The sequence below is a fragment of the Acipenser ruthenus genome, chromosome 27 (assembly GCF_902713425.1).
Source record: "Acipenser ruthenus chromosome 27, fAciRut3.2 maternal haplotype, whole genome shotgun sequence".
Classification (NCBI taxonomy): Eukaryota; Metazoa; Chordata; class Actinopteri; order Acipenseriformes; family Acipenseridae; genus Acipenser; species Acipenser ruthenus.
In genome coordinates, this window is record NC_081215.1 from 17,397,954 (window position 1) to 17,423,281 (window position 25,328).

Below are 25,328 nucleotides of genomic sequence, written 5' to 3' on the forward strand. Positions count from 1 at the left end.
TGCACCTGCAATGAATGCACTATACCGTACCCCGTTGTTTCACTGCGATTCCTGTATTCCTGCTCTCGTTATCGGACGACTCGTGGGAGGGCTCCGGGGTGGAGCTGCTGCTCTCGGTGTTCTGGCTGGTTTTACGCCGCTTGCAATCCGTCTAAAAACACAGCAGACAACAAGGGTTAGCAAGGGTTAGCCCCAGCAGCAGCTCCGCTAGAGATAAGAGGATTCATTGAAGCAGCACAGCTCTTAGAAGATGTGTGGCCAAGGATCAAGCACAGAAGAACTTTTTCACCTGTAGGGGTGTTACATTTCATTTAATTTCCTAAATGTTTAAACTTCAAGATTAAACATATTTAAACGTGTAACCATTTTGAAATATGTTGGTCACCACTCCGATAACTACATTAAAAGGCTATATCTATATCATCTATATCTATATCTTAGATGCATATTTCTAAGAATGTTTAAACATTTAGGCAAAATTAATATGGATAACATTTACATTCTCCACTTTTAACTTCCCTGTTATTGAAACAGAGTATTTGATCTACAGTAAGGCTACATTTGAAGGTTCAAAGCAGACCACCACATGCTTGAACATTAGCCCACGTCACGCTCATTTGCTGCGCTGTGAGGGCAGGCTCTCTGGTCTATATGTAGTGCCTGACTGTAGCCAGTGATGTTGTCACTCACCTTTCACGAGCATTACCTGGGTGACATTTCAAAGCATCAATAGATTATTCTTCTGAATAATTACTTTTAATCCACCCGGACTTGTATTGTAAATTGGGAAAACAAATTCAGTCTAAAGGCTTAAAGTCTCTGTTATATGAAACAGATTTAAAAGTCACACCATGAAATACATTAGTAAGGAGATGTACTATACAAAGAAATGACTGGAATGGCATTCCCCACCTTTTGCTTTGTGGCCCATTTCTTGCTGTGGCTGATGCCGTTGTGCCTCCTGCCGTCTGTCTCCAGGGTCTGAATCACTCCGTCTTTCTCAAACTCAACCAGGTTCATCTGAGGATCCCAGGGGTTGGTGCTGAGATTGAAACCCAACAGTAATAACAAAGACCGTCACAATTACGATGCTAATGAATAGACACAAAAAAACATAAGTGAGTACCTGTTTTAGACGAGGTCAGACTAAATGTAAATGTATTAATATAAATGTCATACAGCAGTAAGAATTTCACATGTCAAGTGGTTGAATACTGTGGGTGAGGTGGAATTCAGGTAGAAATACAGGGGTAAATAATTAAAGCAAAGGCTTAAGGTTTTTAAGCCTGTGCAACCTGAACTGAAAACAAAAATAAGATTCCAACCTACAGGCTATTTCAATTTCAGGCAGTTGGTTGAACACTTTTTTAAGTACCACTTTTCTTGACGCTAATAATTTCAAGTGATGTAACGTCACATACTCTGCATATTTGTACAGCCAGTCCTGTGAAATGGGGTCCTTTCTGAAGAGCCGTGGGGTCCACTCTCTGTCTCCCTGGTCCCTAGCAGCTTGCCGCTGGGCTTCTTCCAGAATAAACTTCTCCTGCGTGGCCTTGTGCTGGTCTTTACTGATGATTGCGTTTGTTACATGCAGCCACAACCTGAGAAAACAGGAGAGATGTTTAATACCGTAATGGAAGAGAGTGGGTTAAATGTACTAATTTATAGCACACTTCTCTGGGTTAATGGACAAAGAGCTTAACATACTACTAAACTTCTGGCATGGTGTGTCAGTTTGTGTGCTTGCCCCTGTGTATATTAATTAATTAGTCTGCACAATGGTACTGTAATCAATGAGAAACGTAAAGGAGACCTATGTGTTGTAAATCTGCATTGAAGACATTGAGAACGATTTAGAGTCAAAACAAAACAGTTCTAATAGCCATACTCAGAAAAAACTAAATTTAAGTTTGCTTTCTTGATGTTTAAAACCATTAACCTGGCACGGTTACGTAAGCACAACCACTCAAGTCCTGTTTCTGAATATGGCCGCGAGTTTACTCGCTCCTTCTCCACCCTCACCCCGCAGTGGTGGAATGACCTTCCTACAGATGTCATGACTGTCCAGTCCCTGACCACCTTCCAGCGCCTCCTCAAGACTCACCTCCTTAGACAGCACCTGTAAAACTCCTCTTTTTTTTCCCTATGGACATTCCTTAAATGCACTTTACTTGCTCTTATCTGCCCCCCATTTTACTGCATTGTATCCTGTACTTTAGAGTACTGTAATCTGTCAAGTGTTATTTAATCTGTAGTATTTTGTATTTAATTACATCCCTATGTAACTATCACTGACACTGATATCTGGTCCATTACTGAATCATATTTTGTCATACTTGTACTTGCTAGAACCAAAGTCATTGTATTTATCTTGCTCTTAATTGTATTATTACTTGTACTGTGATTCTTGAAATGTGTTTTTGTTTACAACTGTAAGTCGCCTAGGATAAGGGCGTCTGCTAAGAAATAAATAATAATAATAATAATAATAATAATAATAATAATAATAATAATAATAATAATAATAATAATAATAATAATAATAATAATAATAATAATACAAGTTTTCATTAGAGCTGCTTAGAAACTGTGTTCTTCAGGGGGGTATTCTACTGCACATACCGGTATGCAGTTTCAAAACTTGTCAAGTGGTGTAATGCTCTAGTAAGGGATTTCATATACAGCCTTCAAATCTTGATAACTGCTTTATGTAGCCAATCCTAAATGTAGCTTTTCTTTACATTCACATAACGCAGGGATGGAACTACATGAAATGTCACATGATACACTGCAGCTGGGACATTTGCCTTTCCTTCAACATATGTGACACAACAGTTTCCGAGTCGTAGCTATGCTCCATCTAGCACCCGCTATCAAGCCCCCATCTAAAATGTGCTACCTATTTAACAGCCATAGAGAATTGCTCTAGACCATAGGGACACATGGTTCAGCTTCTTTGCGTAACTTTGGTTTATAATGGCTCTGCTTTATTTGAGCTGGGCTTCCCTAGTAAATGTAGCAATGTATTTCTGTACACACCGTTCAGACTCAAACTCTCCCTGGTCGCCAAGATGCACCACCTGTCTCTTGAGTCTCTGTCTGCGGACCTCTGGAGTGGGGCTCCAGAAGACATTGCGGTCACCAGACGACTTCTCACAAAGAAAGACCTCGCCATCCTGGAAACAAAGCAAGCGTACCTTATTGAAACACTGGGACTGGTTTGCACGTCTTGAACACAGCTAGTACCTTTGTAATGCTGTGCGTTACATACAAGTTACACAATATTCTTGATTTACTGCATACTACGTATTATGTTGATTTTGCTTGTGTAGCATTCAAGCAAGGCATGTTATACAACAGATGTAACCCAAGGCAGTTCAATCACAGGGTGTACACTTCAGTTTGAAAACTACCAGAAAAGGGGAACGAAGAATGGTACAGAAGCTAATTAACCCTAATAGATTATAAGGACTTATTACACTGGAGTATCGGAAACAGCACATCATCACGAGACAGGAAACAAAAAGGAAGCCAGAATAGCTCACCCAGTGTCCATCGATAGTGGCCTGCAGTTCATCGCCCAGAAGAATCCTCCCTGAAATCATGTTCACGCTGCTGCTGATGCACAGGAAGGGCTATGGAAAGCAGGACAGGATGGGCACTTACAGGACTGCCTCATTAAATTTCTTTTAAAGTTGAAATGGAGTACAGCACTGTAATCTCAAATAGGGAGCAGATTCGCTTTCCCCTGAAAGTGCATACGGTTTCTATTGCTGTTTAAAACTCCCAGCTTGAAAATTTGTTTTGAAACTCACGATAAGGATCATGCCACATTTTCGCTGTGAGGCGAAGCACATTTTCAAGTACAGTCAAACCCGATATCACTCTTGTTAATGCCGACCTCGGCTTATTACACTGAAATGTTCTTGCCAGAATCAATAGGGACAAACTCCTGATAATACTTTCCCTTTGGTTATTATCACACTCTGGGTAATATCACTCACATTTAACAACTGATGGTCACCCCACTTAATATCATTCTGGGAATCAAAAGCATGTGTGGCAGTGTAAGGGGAGGAGGAAAATGTAGTCCATGGGTTAGTACAAGACTACATCCCCCAGAATGCCATAGGGTTAGCGTTTGAGCCAGAAGTGGAATCACCTGGCTCTAATTTAATAAGGCACATCTGCCTGTGATTAAGCAGGCAGGTATAAAAGAAGGTCACAAATGTTTGTTAGGCTGTCTGTGTGGTCAAATATAGAGAGAAAGTACTGTGTGTAAGAAGTTGGTTTTGTCAATGGTAAATGGCTTAGCCGGCTGGGTCTACAAGTTTAGAAATTGCAAAGTTTAGTTAGCACGTTATGCTTTACAATAAATAAAAAAGTGCTAAACTTGCAGTACTGTTTCTGGAAGAGTGCTATTTCTGCTGCTGGCCAGCCTTGGCCTCCTGTCACGTTACCACACATGATTAGAACATTTATATAAGTAAGTTGCTGTACTGGTAATGTGACATGTTCTGACATATTAAACTATTGCAATATAATATACAGAACATTATATCATATAACAATCTTTTTTTATCAGTGCAAGATGTTGCAATGTCCAGTTTAGAAGACTGCCCATTGAAAATAAGTAGTATCAATAAACACTACTCAATGAATGCAAGAACTATTCATACTACATTTCCAAATGTGTGTTGTATCCACACTTCTGTTTTAATTGTGTGGTTGTGAATGAACTGATAAAGTCAGCTCATGGTTTTACCCATTCCATTGGGAGTGCTATTAAAAGGTTATTGAGGGCAGCACTACATCAAATCATATTCTCAAAGGACAGTATGATTGAAGCTCTGCACAGTGATGGTCTCTTACCTTCAGTTTGAACTCCAGCTCTGCTGTGTACTTTGTTTTTTCACATTCAATAGTAACTTTCCCTCCCAGCTCCATGGTCATTGTACCATATAGAATACCTGCAGATCAATACACAAGACACCACGTCACTGAGCTTGCCCTGCGTCTCTACTGAACCCCAGAACGTCACTCACTCAATTCAGATTTCTACTGTAAAACAAATGTTTCAGCTAGCGCCTTCTTCAGTGAATTGAAGTGTGTCTACAGCTATGGCCACAAGTCTTGCATCACCTAGAATTTTAGGATTTTAGAAAAAAAAAACTATATGAACATAATTTAGATCTCTTAGTTAACATCATGTAATTGAAAATAAACTAGAAAATGATATCGCAAAAGTCTACCAGAAGCCATAAAAGTAGTACAGTATTTCATGTTAGATTTTGAAATGTCACATTTTTCAAATTTGTCAGTTTTTCATTAAGCATATGGAAAACTACAAAGCGGTATGCAATTCAATATGTTAACGTAACAATATTCAGCAGGTTTCATTTGACTTTATGAAGCAACATTTATTAATTCTATAGGGCAATAAAAAACATTTGGCCATAGCTGTACATGACTTTCTCAGAACCAAAATCCCACGTTTACCATAAAACCTACAAATACCACCTCTGTTTATTTTGTAACTTTATAGATACCTGTTAAACATATTGAACATGGCAAAATAATGAATACATACATTACTATTATTATTATGATTATTATTATTAATAATTACATATGATGATGACTACTACTATTAAAATACTAATAATAATGCTAATAATAATAATAATAATAATAATAATAATAATAATAATAATAATAGCCCTTTCTTTAATTTGAACAGCCTTTATGGGATGGTTCACCAAAACATGTATTTATTTTGCCACTGAATTTACATATTTTTGGCTCCACCTCCTTGGAATGCAATGTTAAACAGGTTATTGTGCAACAGCAGTAGATAATGTGCTAGCAAAGGAATGGTCAAAAAAAGTGAAATTAAATTCACAAATGACTGAATTTGGACATATGAAAAGTGCATAATAGCTTCTTCTGAGTTTCAGTCTTAGTTTCACTTGGTCATTGATACAGCCACAACAAGTTTACTTCTTGTGAAGTATTAGCGCCACACCCAAGCAACTACCTTTATATGCACTTTGAAGGCAAGGTGTCCAACATTGTTCTAAATGTAACTTTTCACTTGTCTAAAACAACAAAATAAAGCAACTTCACCTCTGCAGTGCGCATAGGGCATCGTGATTATGTATTCCTCATCTCGTTTTAGAAAAAAAAGCATGGCTTTCCCCTCTAGTATTGCCGATAAAGAGTTACCTAAAACAAAATGATAACAATTAGATTACAACTCCCCACAACAAATTTATTGTACGATTGTTTTATAATGTTTTATTGTCTTACCATAGAACTTAGATTTGGCCAGGATACTTCCACTGACACAGAACCCATCCTTTTTGTTACAGACATAAAAGGCTGACACAGGGGGATGATGGGATACCTAGATGAAGAAATACACCCACATTACTACAAACCAGAAACTGCCAAATTGTGCTGAATTGTGGGTAACATAATACTAGGGGCCTAGCTGCCAACCAAATTAATTTCCCTTAAAACACAGGCCTCAAGATGTGAAAGTAATGAGAGGTACCACCTAGCCTTTGGGAAATGTCTATGTTATGAACATATAACATGTTCATACAGTTGCAAATATATTAGAATTAAATGCCATGTGTTTATATAAAAGCTTTTTTGTTGTATACAAATTTGGATTGCCCAATTATATTTTACCCTTGACTTTCTACCCAATTTAAAATATCTAATTATGTTCCTGTGGCAATGCGCCCCGCCCCTGTGTGCATTTATGTGTTGTGTGTTGCGTGTGTTAATGTTGGTGTATAGATTGGTACACGGGATATAAACGGGTCTGTGTTTCACGTGTGTTTAAAAAGTGTAGATTTGTATTTAGGCACGAGGAGAGCACAAATCACTTCACGTGCTGGTTAAATGTAATATGTGAGCACGGGGTTGCACAGAATTAATTCACGTGCTGGGATTCAAGTGAGTAATTAATTAGTAATTGAATCCCAGCACAACAGTATAAATAGATGCACGTTTAGTCACTCGTGGTTAGGTGTTCGGTGAGTGGAGAACGGGAGAGAGAGGAGAAACTAAAAAGTGAATAATAAGAAAGAAAGAACGTAAATATTGCTTTACTCACCGTGTTTGTTCGTCCCTGTTTGTTAGTGTGTGTTCGTTTTTGTTTGTCTCTTTATTTTGGCGCAAGTGCCGTGTCCCGTGTTTTTGTGTTTAAAACCTTTTATTTTCTGTTTATTAAATGCTGAGCGCGATCACGCGCCCAGCTTATACCAAACCCCATCTCTCTGTCGTTTGTGTTCCTGTTTCTGGTCTGACGCCACCCACTCCAGCCGTCTTTGTGACAGTTCCTCAACATAATTCCCCAACTCTGGAGTGGGCATCCTCCGATCCCCAAGCCCATCACCTCTTCACCCCAAGAGATTGAAGATGATGTTAGTAAGAGCCACTGTCCACAGAGCCAAAGCAACACTCCCTGTGGAATCTCCAGTGAAGATCAGCAACTTCACACTTACAATATGGGGACCAAAAAGCTTTTCTTAACTCACCTGTTCCGCAACGTAAAACGTGCAGCTGTCGGTCTCCGGGTGGAGCCAGCAGCAACGAAACGTCTCCCCCAGTATTGGGTTGTATGGCTTCTTCAGCCCCTGCCAGAGGAACCACAAAGCATGTTGAACACCCTTGAATGGGGCTGATGTTTACTGCAGTACAATTTTATGAACTCAAGGGTCCAGGGCATGGTATGATGTACCCATAGACACCTTTTCTATTGTTGAGGGAAAGCGACGGGGGAAGACTAAGATTCCTTGTAATATGGTTTCTTCGTAGGATGATGAACCACACAGAGTGAACTCCTGGTCATTTTGCTTGGGTCAGGAGAACAAATAGATCTCTATCCACGAGTTCATTGCAATGTAGTCCTTTTTGGCACCAAAGTAGGTATCCTTCTGACCCAAGCAAAATGGAGACCAGGAGTTCACTCTATGGAACCCATCAGACGAGGTAAGAAACATTATTCTGCCGGAAGCGGTTCAACTGGAGCACGCTCTCCTTCAGCTTAAATGTAATTGCACACCCCAGTAACCAACAATCACATTGGCACTGTTATTAGAAGAGTACTCTGTGTCATTATGTGAAGAGATCAGAGCTGAAGGCCAGGCTATTACTTAACTAATGAAGTGCAGCGTGTATCAGGAGAGTTTGAAGCTAGACAGTATTTTATGAACAGCAAGACAAAAGTAATGCTTATGGTTTATAGGTGTATAGTAAGTATACTGTAGGTACAGAGCACCAGTGTAGAAAGGCTTACAGCATGTTCTGGAATGATCAAAATTAAAGACACAGGGCACTTAGCTACTTTTAGACCACTATATTTACTACTACAGGTTAATAAAGACTTGGGAGTCTCTGTTACTGGATGCAAGATGAGACACTGGAAGTACTGAAGACTGTAAGCCCGCTCACCTTTGGCTTCTTATAAAAGCCAGACAGATACCACCTCAGGACCTGCTTCATTCGACTGTATGCGCTCTCTTCCACGGAAGCCCTGAAGAATTCAAAGCAGCAAGGGTGCCACATTAATGACTCAACGCATGCAAAACATGTTGAAAAAATATAGATTATTTCTCAATTCAGAAGTTTTTAAAATATTAAAAAATGACCAGGTGTTCCTTTTTACTAAATTCAAAATGAAAGACCAGCCACACGTTTGGGGGGAGTACCCTCTATTTAATCTTCAGTGTAAGCTGTGGGTACCGAGCCAGTACATATGCTTACTGGGAGAGGAAGTCTGCATGGTAGTAGTAATCAGACAGCTTGTCCAGGAAGGAGCGGGGCTCCAGGATGAAGGTGGGCAGCACCACGCGAGACAGGTCCATCCCCGGCCGCAGCTGCTTCAGGATGGTCCACATCAGACCCTTGTTCTCCTCCGAGACTGTCTCCGTCTGGGACGCCACTCCAGCCTGGGGAGGGAAGTTAGAGACTGAAAACTGACTGTCCTCCGAAGCGTGTGCCGTCAGCCGACCGCTTTTTTTCACACTGCGGACTCACCATGCAGCCACCCAAGAGCTACAGCGTCGGAGGACAACGCAGCTCTCGGGCAGCTTACAGGCAAGCCCGCAGGCACCCGGCCAGACTACAGGGGTCGCTGGTGCGAGGTGAGCCGAGGACACCCTGGCCGACCTAACCCTCCCTCCCCCCGGCGACGCTCAGCCAATTGTGCGCTGCCCCCTGGGAGCTCCCATCCACGGTCGGCTGTGGAATAGCCTGGACTCGAACCGGTGACGTCCAGGCTATAGAGCGCATCCTGCACTCCACGCAGAGCGCCTTTACCGGATGCGCCACTCGGGAGCCCACTGCGATTGATTTTTATGCTATTTCATTCATCACTATAGCATGTACAGCCATTGCTTTGCTTCACATTTCTAAAACAAATTCATTTTCACTTTAAAAAGACTATTCATGATAAATTAACTTAAGTATTATCTAACTAAAGAAAAAAAGGCTATGTATTCTGGATGCACTTAAACTTACCTATTTTACATAGATTTTGAAAGACATATTTCTTTTTACAGAGGCTGCTCTAAAGCAATATCAGAAAATGGCTTATGCAAGAGCATTTTAAAGTGTTGTAAAAACAGCCTTTCAGCAGTCTACTACCTGTGCTGGGGGCTAAGGACCTGTTTCAGTGAATCAACAGACGTAAAGCTGTACTTCTTTCCAAAGTACTTTGGCCTAGAAGAGAGAGACTTATACAAGGGCAATCTTTCTCCCAAGCACTGCACTGCATTAGAAATGCATTCTTCTTCACGATAACTGCATTAGCTTTGCTTTGCTCAAGGGGAAGGTTATGCAGCTCCTATCATCCAGTGTGATGGAATTCTATTATAGCGCAAACTGAGAGAATTATTCATCTAGTGCAAAAAGAAATAAGAGCCCAAATCTATTTACAATAGAAATCCTGATCCTTTTTGAAGAGCGTTACTACAACTTCCTAAATGTGTAAACTGCAGCAAAGAACATTGAATCCTTTACACATACACAATAACAAGAAGCACGTCAAATGATACTTATCCCCTGCCCGGCTGTAAAATCTAAATTAGAGTCATCAAGTCCACTGTTTGACATACAGACAGATGCCTTCATACACATTCTGACACTTATCTTTCGTCTCACATTGACGACCCAAAAAGCCCTTGTGGGGAACTAACTAGAAGCCTCTCGTAATGGTCGTTAACAGAGGACATAGTGCAATGAACCTTGCTGATCGCAACCCTTTTAAAAATATCAATGATATGATGAAAAAGTGAAACAAAACAATAATTAGAAACCAAATACCGCAAAAGATATGCGGGGAAGAGAATGATTTCATTTTGTACCCCTCACATTCTTTCTTAAAAGCTCAAGTTTACCTCGGCCATCTCCTCTCGGCCCTGCTCTACATAGGAGGTTGCCTGCAGCTCGACGAGGACGTCTTTCTGCGTCTCTGACTGGTCCGTGTCGCTTTCCTCGGTTACCCTCCGGCTGCTTTCATTGGCCCCGCAATCTGATTTGTCAGAATAGCCATCATTCTCCATATGATGATTTCCTGACTCATTCATCCTTTAAAATAATATATAAAATGAGAAAAATATATACATTTGAAACCACTATTTGAAGTGGGCGGCTGCTTTTCAACATTGGAACTCCAAGCACATCACTATGGAGATTATTTCATCATAAGCCTGTCACAATCTTCTAGATCTTTATATTCGCATCCTTCTATAGGCAGCCAATCAGGTGATACTGCAAGACTGCGTAACATTGTACCTTCTGATCTTACCTGTTGTGCATTCATATATAATATGTATAGGTCTTAAAATGTGCAGTTCTGAAAGAAACACATAGCAAACATGCATTTTCTTCAACCTAGTGTAGCACCAGATATCATATTTAAAAAAAAAATAAAACATGCATGCTATTAATTAAAACCTTAATTAAAACAATTTAAAATAAACACATATGTTTGCTAAAGTATGTGTTTCTTTCAAAACTGCACATTCGTGACCTATTTAACGAATAGATGTTCTGGGGAGAAAATGTATGAAACTATTTTGTTAGCTACAGTCACTTTAATGATCATGTTCATTTAACAAACAAGCTAAAAGTGTGTCCTGTGTGACAGCCATTAGATTTATAGACAAGATTTGCTCATTTCTGTGCATATCTACGTGCGTCTGTCTGGCTCTGCTTACTGGAAGAGTTCTTGATGGGACAGGGTGGAAGACTGCAGCAGGTTGAGGATGTGGGAGGAGTTGGAGGAGCAGCAGAGGTCCACATCCTTGCCCAGCTTGGAGCTGAGCTTGTACAGACTGGAGCAGCTCAGTGCCAGTTCAATAGCGTCCATCCAGCAGCGACCTGCACAGAACACAGGAACAACATCGCTGACACAGCAGACCCACCACTCACAGACACTGCTGAGGTTTACACATGGATTTCATGACTATCAATTACAACACATATCCAAAAGCACACTGTGAAATGTATTCTGTAGGCACCTGGAGTCGCAAGGGGATACGTAGAAATGACTATGAAAACCTTTTATAAACAAATTCAAAATCATCTGTATCATCCATATGTCCAGAGGTATAAACACAGTGCAGTGAAATGGTCAGTGTTCTCTGGATACCACCTGTAATTGAAGTAATCATATTGGGTATAGTTATTGATTTGGAACGCACATTGAAGCTCGTTCGTAGACAAATTCTCCAGGAGCATCTACACATAACCCTACTCCTGACCTTAAATCTCAGTTTCACCCCAAAACTTTTACTTAGGCCTCCAGTGCATAATACAGCAAAATCCACCTACGCACCATTGATTTGCTGTAAGCACGGTCATATTAAATCAATAACTGCATGTAGTTATCTCTAAATTTGATGACACAGCAAAGCCATATGTAGTAGTGTAGCATTCTCTCCTACATGAGATGACATAAAACCTATAGAACGGACTTACTTTTTTTACAATGGCCTTTATGATATGGCCCTAATTCCGTTCCCATTGAAAGTCATACATACTTCTGCTGCAGACACTATTATACTACTTGCAATAATGTTTGCATTTTTCAGAATCCCACTAATGAATAAACAATTGCCATTTATAAATAATGAATACAAATACAGCCAATTTAAAACCACTGAATCGTGTGTTCAATCACTGCCACTTATGAAAGCTGCCCTTTAAAAAAAAAATCATAATCTTGGTTCACTGGGTTAGTGGTTTGTCTCCTGCTATCTGCTATTTATTTTTTCAATACCAATTAAGTCATGTATTGGACCCCAGTGCTGTGATCATCAGCCCAGTGGACGGTATGAAATCCTCACCATCAGACTCAGAGGCTGCTCTGAAGATGAGATGGCTGCTGGGTAGTGGCTGTGTGAATGAGCCTACATTCTCCCCCTTTGGACCCTGGAACAGAATAAAAGTTTTTCACATCTTAAACAAGACGATTTAACAATATACACTGACAGCTGTCCAATAAATAGCTAACTATTGTTGTTTTTGCAATCAGTCAGAGAATACAATAGGTTCATTGCAGCTGAAGTGGACCAGCCTGTTGACTGTTTTTTTTTTTGTTCGCCCTTAACAAGCTTTAACACATTAAATGTCATTTGAGTAGGTCATCCCCACATTGAGTCATTAAAAACTGGCATTGTTACTGCCTTCAGCCACTTTCTCACCATGTGGGGCTGCGTGATTTACACAGCTTTTTGCATGCACACTGCGATAACTGCCCACCACACTTTTCACAATCACATGTTGTTTGCCAACAGCATATGAAGGAAATTTGGTCCACTTGAGCTGGAATGACTCCTACAGGAGCCAAACGCCTAATATTCTTCCTGAAAATCATGAACTTTCTTTAAAAGTGGTTGTAGCTAACAAAATACTTCCATAAGCCCTACCTGTCATGCATTCCATTGCCTATTAAGGTCTCAAATGTGCAGTTCCAAATATCGCAAACATGCATCATTTTCATTTTAAAGCATTACATCTGGTACTGCACAAGGTAAAATGAAATTGCTGCCTTGCCTTCCAGGAAGACTGTTACACTTGCACTTCTTGGCTCATTTCAGCTCAGCAATGTCTTCGGGGTCAAGACTCTTACTGGCTACAAAGCATGTCAGTCATTATGGGAAGCAGCTGGTTGGTTACTAACAGGAAAGGGCTGAAAGGAATCAAATCCTTGGATCTCTGGACCCCTCTCTCACCTTCATGGCCCAGATAGACTTGTCCAGTGGATGGTAGAGTTTGAAGCAGAAGCCATCCTTTTTGGAAGGCCTCTCGATGAGCTTGCAGGCATTGAGGAGAGTGGTCCCCACCCAGTGGTCCACCTTGGGGGTCTTGAAGATCAGCAGCACCCCAGGCTTCAGCACGCACCACAGCTTCGTCCAGCTTTTGAGAGAGCCGCGGATCTGAAAGACCGCCATCCCCAATTAGGATTGCACTGGCTTACGGATGGATAACACATATCACAAAAATGTTTTTAGACCGCTTCGGCTGCCCACATCTTCAGTGCTACATTAATATTTGTATCAGCTACGCCTCTCTAGTATATTAAAGGTAATCTAATGAATCACTGTACATGAAGTGGGACAAAGAACTTATTGAAAACAGAGCAGCGATTACTGAGGATGACGGAGGGAAGCCAAGATCTGTTATTAAAACATGGAAGCACCGCCGAGATGATTTCATTGATATGAATCTTGTAATTTATTTATTACAATATAATATTTCCTCATGCCACCCCTGTACACTAGGTGTATACAATTTGCTCAAAATACTTTATAAAGTTCCCCAGTGGGACAATTGAAATAATATACTCTATACAACAGAACATTTAGTACCAAACAAATATTTGTAACATTGTTCATATATTAAAAATCAGTTTAATAATTTAGGAACATTCACCTTTTGATTAACTTAAAATAACTTACTAAAATGTCAAGGTGTGCTTGAAGTATTTACTATTCACAATAACAGAACAAATATTGGTATTGTGGAAACTGCACAGGGCAGACTGAGGTCTAAGAAGTAAAAAGCCTGCTGTTCAATTTCTCTTCATATGCTCCATTACACACTCTCTATCACTCTTGGACTCCAATCCACTGTAATTTGGTTGCCATTGTGAAAAAGGATGTCGACAGCAATAGAACTGCAATAAATCGCTCATGAGTGAGCATTACCACGGTAGTTGACCTTGTCTGATGTGTTAATGGCCATTACTCAGGGTTCAAAAGCTTAAAAATCAGACATGTGCAGAGCTACTCGTTTTAAGGGCAGCAGTGTGGAGTAGTGGTTAGGGCTCTGGACTCTTGACCGGAGGGTCGTGGGTTCAATCCCCGGTGGGGACACTGCTGCTGTACCCTTGGGCAAGGTACTTTACCTAGATTGCTCCAGTAAAAAACCCAACTGTATAAATGGGTAATTGTATGTAAAAATAATGTGATATCTTGTAAGTCGCCCTGGATAAGGGCGTCTGCTAAGAAATAAATTATTTATTTATTTATTTATTTATTTAAGACCCAACAGATGGAGGGACATTCATTAGCTGGCAATGGACTACATCAATCAAACGTTAAGCAAATGCAGAGCTGCCAGACTCACAATGCGACACTGTACCATCACATCACCTACACACAAGACCTTACAAGAACAGTACTCTATACCCTATAAGGGGTTCAGAGGCAATACGTATTGAGTACAGTGTCCAGGCTGTGCCAAGGTGCCGATCCTCACTGGGGATTCCACAGGCAATGCTGCATTGGCTTTGGCGCTCCCGTGGGTTAGGAAGCAAAATCGTCAGGGACTGCATCTGCTCATTGCACGACAGTGCCCCCCCCCCCTTATTTGACTTCATCGCTTAAAGGCCGTAACATTGGTACCGGCAATTCCCAGTTTGCTGCAAGTCTGGCCTACCTTCAGCCAGTTGGCCATGATTACCACACTGGGGTCCTTGAGCGCACTGAACAGCTCCTTCGCCGCTCTCTTCTTTTCCTGTCTGTAATTCTTCTTCTGGACCTGCTCAAAATAGCAAAAGCGGTTGGTGAGGATTTCACAGCTGAAGCATTTATCAGAGTAAGCACCTCACAAAATCACAGTGAGTTAAGGAAGCGTCTTAACTGTGCACTGAACTGTGAGCTGCTTATCGAAAGGGGTTGCTGTACACTGAACATATATTAAAATAGGTGCTTATGTATTGTGGGATGCAGCTTACACAGTGTAAGTGCATGGGTTTATATGCCGGGTAATTTTACTTAAAACGAAAATCCACCTACAATGCTCTTCAATGAATTTTACTAATTTACCACGCATTAGTATTAAGCAGGTCTTGCATGTGCACTGCTCTGCAGCCACTGGTGTGTTTTAACTCTTTTGTAAGCGAATATTTGAAAGCAAAATAGCAGCTGCATTTTTCACTGAAAACAGTGACTATATAAGTACTACATTGGCTGGATTTGAACCCCAGTTTCCAGGAGTGAAATGCTGGAGTTATACTGGAATGTTTCACTAGGTGGCGCCCGTTTCATATTATTACTGAAAACCCCGTAAAGTGGTTATTTTAACACTGAATGGCAGGACTGAAGCGCGACTTTCTTCAGATCTGTGTCAGGAAGCTGGAGCTGTATGAAAACTCACTATATGCAGTATCTGTATCACTTCCATGTAACAGTATGGTACTGAACAGTTTTCAGATCCACTACAGACAGTTTTCCCTTCTGTTTTAAAGGCCTTGCATCCTTTTTTCACAAGGCAAAACCAGAAGTGGTAAGACTCTGACCCCAGTCAAAACCACATAAATACAGATATATTTATATGCAGTTACAACCCCCAACAACATCGGCCCGCTAAAAATTGCATTTTATAAACTGGGTCTGCTAGCATTAAGGTTCTTAAAGTGGGTCTGCTAAACTGCAGACACTCACCAATTAATTCGATTTTTTTGTCAACAAAAAGACCCGCAACAGTAAAATTTGTTAAGTTAGCTTCATTTAATTACAGCACTGTTACCATGTCTGTCACTTCCATAACAGGTCTTGTCTTTCTACAAAACATGCAACATCTTATTTTATTTAAAAAAGGAAACATTTTATATCCCAACATTTAAGAGATTTTTTTTTATTGTATATCATTGTGGACACTCTGTAAATTGTGTTACACACACAGTGCAAGAACTCTGCTTCCTGAGGCAATTCTTACCTTGCCTCAGAGCAGTGCCATGTTACTATGGCAACATGCTTTTGACGCATGCTCAGCAGAATGTTCAAATGCCGTAGCTGTACTTAAAGTGTATGAGATAAAAACGTATAGTTATTTGTTAACATTTCACAGTTGACAAAATATACTGTTAAATGTCACACGTGTTGGCGAACCAGCAACTTCAGTTTTTCAACAACGAGGGCCGCCTTGCTGGCTCAACCGATTTTCTAATACACAGTACATGCTGGCGATTTTTACTCTGGCCTGGATCAGAAGTTCTGAAAACTGATCCTTGATCAACAATCTATCTTGACTGGTGATGTTACTGCTGTTTTTAGAGTGCTAGTGTCTTCAAGCTGGAGTTTACCTATTATAAAAACTGACCCATCAGTCTGCGGAGTTCGGCATGTGAGCTGTTCTGTTGTTGATGGTGAAATCGGTGATGTGTCTGCAAGGGGGGGGGGGGGGGGGGGATGTGTGTCCCCTTGTACAATATTTTTGGATTGTCTATTTGACCCCATTTGTACTCATTTCTTGAAGATTAACTCATAGGATTCTGTGGTTTTTGTATGAAATGCCTTTTTTCTGTAAACTGTATTTATAAATCATTTAGTTACACTAAAGGTATTTTGCAAAATTAAATGCATCTAAACCCAGCATGACAGAAACCCCACAGGAACCCCCCACCCCTTGTCCGTGGAGGGAACGCACCTTGAGTGACTCCTTCTTTGTCATCTTGTCAGTAGGCGAGGTGAACTCCTTATCATGGCCATTGGAGAGCTTGGAATCAGACTGGGAAAAAGATACAAAATGAAAACAGGAGATTTTCAACGAAAGCTAAAATCCTGCCAAAAAAGTAACCCTAATGGAACAAGGAGTCCACAAGTTAATAGACAGTCCTCTTAGTATCACAATGTTTTAACATGTCTTGAAGACAGACTTTGGCACATACTTAACACTGCACAACAGCACTGAATTTGGCTGAAAGTTAGTTAGAGACATAATAAATAATTCAAACTTCATATGAGCAACGGAACTCGGACTGATAGAAACAGATTCCATTATCCCCCAGATTCTGTTTCTTTCAAAATCGCCTTCACAAAATTCCTGAGCATCATAATTGGATAAACACTTCTCTAAGATATGACTCTAAAGTGAGACATTCGCTTTTACTGTAAGATTGGTGCCTTTGTAATGTAGAACTATCTAGTTTTGTGCTGGATCATTAATTAAACCAGGTTCATTTCCAGGACACATTTTCTTCTTTACAAATCTTCTAATAAAAATGCTAATTCACACCACAGTGACTGCAACAGAATGTCTGTCGAGTTAATTAAAATTTATCACAAGAAGGATCTTATAAAGCCAATGATTCATTCTTATAAAAGGGCATAAATGGTTCAATAAACCTCTACTGACACCCCAATGCGCTGAACTTGAAAGTCCCTCTGAACCCAATACAGGGAGCTTCCAGGCACAGCATAAGCAGCTTTCAGTCACACGCAGACAACACTGTCACTGTAAACACCACAGGCAGACAGGCAGGCAGGCAGGCAGGCAGGCAGGCAGGCAGACAGGCAGGCAGCGGTCGGTGGCCATTGAGTTTGACCTGCTCATAAAAGATAAGAAAACCTCAAGCTCTGGATTCGCATGTTATTGCATTGCTGCAAACAGCCTGCTTGAAGAGCCTGCTTGAAGAGCCTACAAGGTTTTATCCGCGTTTCATAGACTTGATTCACCAGACCAGATTTGATGAGCTACGTCGTTATCTGCTATAGACTCACAATAGAGTAATAAATACTGTATGTCAGCGAGATCCATCCAGTTAGGGGTGTCAGTACCTGTATGGTAAAAATGTAAATTTGACAGACAGACAGCTTCCACACACCTTCAGATGATGATATTCACTGACCTGTTCTATAGAAAAAAAATGGGTATATAGAATATTTAGTTTACCACCAGATTCTGATACTATCAGTAAGCTAAAGAAGGTTCTTCACAAGTTTCATCGCTAGCCAGTTGTTCTCTTAAAAGGTATTCAAAATAAATAAAAAAATGATTTATGTATGAACCTACATTCATAATGCAACCTGCTTTAAAAAAAAAAAAAAATCATCATACTGGCACCTCTCGGAATTCCTTCATCTGCAAATTCCATTCCAAACGGTGACATCACAATCAACCATCTATCTCAGCCACTTAATGGTGTTCTCGTTCTTACCTTTTCCCTAGAAATTAACTTAGTAAAGGTTTGTTATGAATGGAACACATTATAGTTGGATTATAAATAGTAAAGCAGTATATAAAATAGGAGTTAAAGGATTAGTCAAATAATTGATAACTGTTTAAAATTATTTAATGCCAACAGCGTAAAATACACATCTGTTATCTTCATCATAATTAAAATCTATTTGTGATAGGCCATAGAAAAAGGTTTAACAGAACAAGCAGATCCTTCCTTAAGGTCTAGAATTTAATTTTACAACTTGTATTGACTTGTAAACTGTGTAAAGATGCTAATCTCATGACATGACACCAGTGTCTGATAGGAGGGAATCTCTGGGCTAATCTAAGGAACTCTGTCTTAGCACTCCATCAATAACATCACGGACTGGACTAAGTTTCCTGCTAGCCGGTCAGGCTTGTCAGTTCAGCCTCCCAAGCCTCCAAGCCACTGCAGATTTGAATACGGCTAACCCTTTCTTGACAGCAACCCTTGTTCTTTGTATGGATTAAGCACTGGAAATAATGTTTGTTCTAGGAATTTCTTGTAGTGGAGTTACTGTGGTACTTATGCAGTATTTTATTTTTGGATATTAACCCAGTACATTGTGTGGGGGTACACTATACACGTCTAATGTTTTGTATTTTTCAGTAATCTTTGGTACAGAATCTAGTCTAGTTTTGCAAACTCTTTTTGACTCCATCAGCAACTTTGCAAAAAAGGTTTACCTAGGATAACTAAATTAAAACATTCTTATACTGCGTCATGAAAATTCCAGGGAACGTCCTGCTGCATCCCTTTCTACACACATCTGAACACAAGAACACAAGAACCCGTCCTGCTCAGGAGTCGACTGTTATGATGGCTTAGGCAGATTTAAAAAAGCACCACTTTAGTCTTGAACAAAATCACACACTCATTAAAATACAGTGCACACTGCTGGTATTTTAGAATTCAAAGATAATACAATTGACAGTGTACCTGTTTTACATTAAAACACTAACTTTGTTGTTATTTTTGTTGCATTTTGACAAATGTTTGCAGGCGATTTACAATTATACCATTCATTTGCTGAAGGCATACAAAAATAACTGGATCCTGTGACATTCTATCCCCGAGACCTACTGTATGAATTGTGTGTGAGCTGCAATTACACAGCAATGGGGAAATAGAAGGATCTCACAAGGTGCCTGGCAGCAGGTGTCCATGCCACCAGCTCATCCCTCAGGGCAGTGTCCATCAAGAACACTGACAACCGTGTTGAACTAAAAGGTTGCAGGCGGTTTGCAGTACAGCTGTAGGTGTTGCACAACAGAAGCTACTCACCTTACTGTTGGACATGGGAGTGTTGCTGACCTCATCTTTCAGAACTGGTAGACCATTCCTCTCAAGAGCGGTATCTGCCATTCACACAAACAACAGGCACCACTTTAGGTGGAGAAGCAGAGAAGTCAAGTGAATAACTGAGCTGCATGACTAGGATGAGAGAGTTAAACTGTTTAAAAAAAAAAAAGGGGGGGGGGATGATTTTTTCAACACACTATTTTGTTTTAATAAATTAGTTTCACTGTTGGTTAAAAAAAACAAAAAACAAGAGAGAGTTTTAGGTATAGTCTCAGCGTATTCACTCATTATTCAGGACTGTGTGTGGAACAACAAGTGTGAATTTCAAAGCAAAACAGGCCCAAACTCATTATGTAAACCAAACTGATCCTGTATTAATTGTGTTAATTGTGAATTAATTGTGTGGCTGTGATATGTTTTTTTTTCTGAATGATTGTAATAACTTACAAAAATCACTGTGAACTGTAAGACCAGCACTGGATCGAGGATAAAGAGCACTTGTTTTCTGTTCTTGCAATACACCACTCATTTCAATCAGAGAGCCATTAAATCTTACCTGTCCAGCACTTCCATTTGCTACATACAGTAGGTCTCAAATGCACAGTCTTGAAAGAAACACATGTTGTAATAAATCACGATCTCTGATACTAGGTTACAGAAAGTTTCCACTTTCTATGCCTCGCTCTGAGGAAGTCAGGCCAGTGAATAGGGGAAGCAGCTGGTCGGTTAGAGTGTTACAGAACACCTTGCAAAGTTTACATGAATTGCCTAACATTACCTTTGCAATGTCCTAGCATACTAGTGTAGTACCAGATATCAGGTTTTAAAATGAAAATGCATGTTTACTAAAACATTTTTTTCTTTCAAAACTGCACATTTGAGACCAATGTACTGTAGTGAATAAAGGTGCACAACATGTTTATAAAATAATTTTGTATAAACTACCTTTAGGGTTATCTCAATGATGAAAGCCAGTGCGATCATGGCCCTAGCAGATAGCAATGTACGGTGGCGCAGAGGCAGCTGTTTACCTGGACTCAGGGGGTAGATGTCGTTGTCTCCCCCATAGGAGAGGTTCCTCGTCAGCTTGTGTGGATCGATCTTCTGAGGAGTGGATGTGTTCGGACAGAGAGAAAATCTTCGACGAAACAAGTTCTCCTCCTTCATCCTCTGGGCTGTGTGCGTTTTCTAAACATAATAAAAAAAAAAAAGAGGGAAAAATAAATTCATTAGCATTGGAACAGCACGTCAACATTAAGCAAACTCATGTCATGTGATTTAAAGTGATTGTAGCTACCAAAATAGTTCCACAACAGGCATCATGTTTTAAAATTAAAATACTACATGTGTTTATTGAGAACTGCACATTTTAGAACTACATACATAATGCAATAAATTATTTTGTTTGCTCCAATTACTTTAGAATACAGCTTGATACTTATGAAACTGTTGCACACTGCTAAAGAAGTCTGTTTCATAAATATATTTTTATTTATTAAACAGACTTTAAAGTCCCTTCTTTAAACAAGTCACGAGTTAACGCTGAGTGAACTACATTGACATTGGCAATAGTGTATGCTGTAGAACTAATAGCACGAGGTGTGGCAAGTCATTTTCTCCCAGCTGCTATGCATGACAAGAACACAGCACATCTGGAGTGTGTTATGAGGAAGTGTTTTGCAGGGAGATCAACACAATTATATGGAATATAAACACGATTAGGCATGTTTCAGTATTAAAATATAGGACTTTCACATAGGGCCCCGTGTTCCACTGTGTTGTAATGAGAAAGGTATGACTAGTGATTACACAATCATTAATTAAACTTTCCCTTTTTCTTAAATTACAATTATCGCTTGCTACTTAAAATCATGGATATTTAACTTATGAAGGGGCATGTTCAACACATAATAAAAGGAAGGTGGAAAATCTAGGCCATAGTTTCCTTCTTCTAAATTGGAGTGAGACACTAGATTATGGTTGGAATTTTACTTCAGTGTCATACTTTTACTGATCTGTGTTCCTCGTTTCAGCCTCTGGAATTTGATGTACAGTACAGTGCCCTTTCCTTGTGACTAACTGTTCCTGGATAGAGATTCTTCTACCTTCCACTGACATTCTCAATCGTCTCAATGTAATCTACTTATTTTACACCTCATCTGAATTTCTTTTCCTTTTAACACCCTATCAGTTTTAATTCGTCATGTGGGGCGGGATTAGAAATATTAAATCTCTCTGTGTATTCATAATATTCTCCATGCAACACTGCAGCCATTTATCCTAAAAGACTACAATACAGTACCACTAAAATCTTGAAAGAGGAATTCAAAAACACACATGCAGCTTGATTTTCATTCCAGCCCAGAGCATCCCCTACTGTAGAAAAATACATGTCGCAGAAAAGTAAAAGGGCCCAGTGAATTGAAGTAAAACCTGCGTTCAACAGGCAAAGCGCTCTGTCGTGTCACTACATAACATAAGTTAGCTCTTCTTGAATGGTGTGAGTCAACACCATGGCTTTAACGGCAGTGAATTCAAACACATACAGACTGTACAGATTGAAAACTATGTTAAAAGCATTGTTCCTCAGGTGGCTACAGTGCAGTTTACGCTTGCAATTAAGATGTTTCTATTATATGCAAGTATTGTTGTATAGCAAAATAAAAAACTTTCCAAAAATGGAACAATTTATTTTTTCAACAATTATTCAACCCAGCAATATTTTTATACAGCAAATCAAATAAAAACTTTCCAAAGAAATTATTTCTTCAACGATTTTTTAAATACATCTGTGGATGACTTTAGAAAACACATTTGCTTGTTTCAAGATGAAAAGTACCGTATTTTTTTTTTTTTCATGAGATTTTTAGACATGTTACCTGTAATAGTTTAGAGTTTACATATTTGAATGTTGAAGAGATGCATGTAAAACATGGAGGACAGCAGGATGTGTACAGTGTCAAGTTTATGTATTCAATATTTATTCAGTGTTTTCCGTATCTGTACAGCTCACACATGCTGTGCACATGGACAGTCTAGCCCACATTACCACACAAATACAATGGAGGGCTTCTTGTGGCTTTGATTGGTTGCAAAAATCTGTAATATGTTAACATACATTTAGGAAATTACTGGAAACAGAATGTACAGTAAAACATCCCTCTTTTACAGCAAAGCTCTTACCTGTAGTACCAACCCAACTTTAGAAAGCTGTGTCGGGTTATAACAAAAGCAACACATTTTAAAAGGATGGCCTTAATTGGAAAATACTTCTGTAACAGGGGAGATCTGTGCTGACTCTTCTGACGTGTTCATAGTGCTGCAGGGAGAGGGCAGCAGCTCGTCAATATCTGCCTGTCAGTCATGGCAGTGACACGGAGAGGGGAAAGAGTGGGTGTGCGGACTTTCCTTCTCTCTGAGTGGCTGGGAGGCGGGTCTTGGGGGAATTGCTGACCCTATAAGTTTCATTCTGCTGTTCCCTCAGGGCTGCCCACGGAGACGTAAAACGGCGTGCGGAAGCGCTGGAGGAAAATCAGCCGGGATGAAAAATCCCGGCGAGACAAATAAATAAGAAAACAAAGAAAGAAAGATTTAGCAGTAGCGGGGAAAAAGAAAACTCTTGGGCAGCCCCGATAAAGTGGATAGCAGGCTGAGGGAGCCGCTAGAGTAGGACGGAGACCCGGGCCGTACGAGTAGCGACGGTTGGGGAGAAGCTGCCGAGTGCAGCACTTTTTATTTTGTAGTTTTGTTTACTGTGTTTTGTTTTCTCTGTTTCTTTTGCCTTTTGATTAGTATTTTTTGTTCTAACCTCTGTACCCTGTACCGCTCCGGTATAGTTGTGGCTCTGTCGCTACCATAGCTGGTACGGCAGGCCACAGACAACAGCGCCCTCTGCGGGCTGAACCCAAAATAAGTTTCTAATAAAACTGGGCACCTGTGCGGTGTTTTCAGCCTCATTTCTGTCTCCTGTGTCAGTGAATTACCCACCACCCTTCCACAACTTCATTCAAGTATATCTAGAGAACAGTATTGACACCATTATCAGAATCTTTAACATTGTCAATACTCAAAACCGACAACCAAACTGTGAAAAGAAGGTGAATTTTGACTGTAGAAAGTAGTCTACAGTATTCTAGTTTTAAACAAAAGAGAAATGGTCTGACCAGGATGCTTTAATATAGTATGTTGTTTAGCTTTTATTCAAAATAAAGTTGATTGAACATTTTGGAAACATCGTGGTTTATGATATGATAATATGTGTTCCAACAGTGTCTGGACAAACATTACTTTGCTCATGTTTCTACCTCCCACTGTTCAGAAACCATGCAGCTTTATAAAATACAAGAACTTCTCATGCTCAGAAATGTCCAGAATAGCTATTTCCAAGTATCCAGTGTTAGAAATAATTTCATCTGCAGGTTCCCACCCTCCCATCTCTCAAAGCCAGGCCCTTCATCTCTACCAAACTAGACTGTCATTTCAGATAACAACCCTCCCCCTCCACACACACTGGAGCGCTGACCTTAGCTGGCCTACCTATCACTCTGTGATGCAGGAATTCATTCACAGACACAGCAGCAACTTGAGGGACACTGATGTGGAAATACAGGACGCAATGTATAAGCGTATTGCTTCAATGACCGCACAAACCTAGCTGTTTACTTGCACATGATAAAACGTTTGAACAAAGTCTATTTAGTGTCGTAAAAAAAAAAAAAAAAACATAATGCATGGTCTTGTGGCGAGAGCTGTGGTTATCTTTTTGCTAAAGCTTAAACTGACTACAGTTACTCAGGGTAATTTAATAGAAAATCTATGTAAAACAGGTAATGGTCCCCTTGTAGAATATACATCCACTAGCCAAGAATCTTAGGTCACAGTGAGGTTCAAGATATTACAGCAGCTCTGATAAATGCACAAATCTGTTTCTTTCGATCTAGGCAATGTAGCAAGTACCCTGCTCAATGGGAAAGTTACACAAGAGATGATTTATAATGCAACCCAAAGAAAATCTGAACTCCAAAAGAAAACCTCTGGGAACAGCATGCAAGTACAGGCAAGACTGGCCTCTTGAAGTGGAAGACTAGACTACTGATCAGTTTGAAAACAAACATTTGCCTCAAGATTTCCTTTGTGAGATGGATACTGTACAGAACAAGTTAAAAAGCACAGTGCAGTACATTGATGGTGCTGCACCATTTTCTTTCAGGACTGCAGTAGCCTACAGTATATGTTTTTTTTTTTGTAATACAATTTCACATCTTCGTAAAGCGGCATGCTGTCTAATCCAGCACAACATTCAAGTCCCATGTCTGGACAGGATCAGACAGGTTTTACTGTGTAAATAAGGACACCTCACAAATTCACTGCCCTTAATATATTCGTTTTTTTGTGTGTGTAATTCACTATGTAGAAGAAACACGACCTACATTCAAAGTACTCTTGTATCGGATGTTGGCACTAGTGCAGTGTTGTACTGTGGGAGTTGTGTTTACTTTGCTCTCTGCTTACCCTTGTT

General features: G+C 40.0%; 1 protein-coding gene across 6 annotated transcripts in view; it reads right to left on the minus strand.

Moving 5' to 3' along the window:
* LOC117432464 (oxysterol-binding protein-related protein 5-like) overlaps window positions 1–25,328 on the minus strand; it is a 92,412-nt gene that overhangs the window by 4,220 nt on the left and 62,864 nt on the right. For 5 of the 6 annotated variants that reach the window (XM_034054410.3, XM_034054409.3, XM_034054415.3 and 2 more), the window contains 19 exons: window positions 20,842–20,998; window positions 19,793–19,866; window positions 16,954–17,034; window positions 14,962–15,063; window positions 13,254–13,457; window positions 12,366–12,450; window positions 11,235–11,397; window positions 10,413–10,602; window positions 8,779–8,963; window positions 8,467–8,548; window positions 7,551–7,649; window positions 6,310–6,406; window positions 6,127–6,225; window positions 4,873–4,970; window positions 3,546–3,635; window positions 3,040–3,176; window positions 1,422–1,601; window positions 913–1,042; window positions 31–151 (listed from right to left, as the gene is read on the minus strand). In XM_034054410.3, the coding sequence (XP_033910301.3) occupies window positions 31–151; window positions 913–1,042; window positions 1,422–1,601; window positions 3,040–3,176; window positions 3,546–3,635; window positions 4,873–4,970; window positions 6,127–6,225; window positions 6,310–6,406; window positions 7,551–7,649; window positions 8,467–8,548; window positions 8,779–8,963; window positions 10,413–10,602; window positions 11,235–11,397; window positions 12,366–12,450; window positions 13,254–13,457; window positions 14,962–15,063; window positions 16,954–17,034; window positions 19,793–19,866; window positions 20,842–20,998 (2,374 nt within the window). Of the gene's footprint in view, window positions 1–30; window positions 152–912; window positions 1,092–1,421; window positions 1,602–3,039; window positions 3,177–3,545; window positions 3,636–4,872; window positions 4,971–6,126; window positions 6,226–6,309; window positions 6,407–7,550; window positions 7,650–8,466; window positions 8,549–8,778; window positions 8,964–10,412; window positions 10,603–11,234; window positions 11,398–12,365; window positions 12,451–13,253; window positions 13,458–14,961; window positions 15,064–16,953; window positions 17,035–19,792; window positions 19,867–20,841; window positions 20,999–25,328 lie in introns of those variants that run through there. The other variant, XR_009309050.1, reaches the window with a different exon arrangement.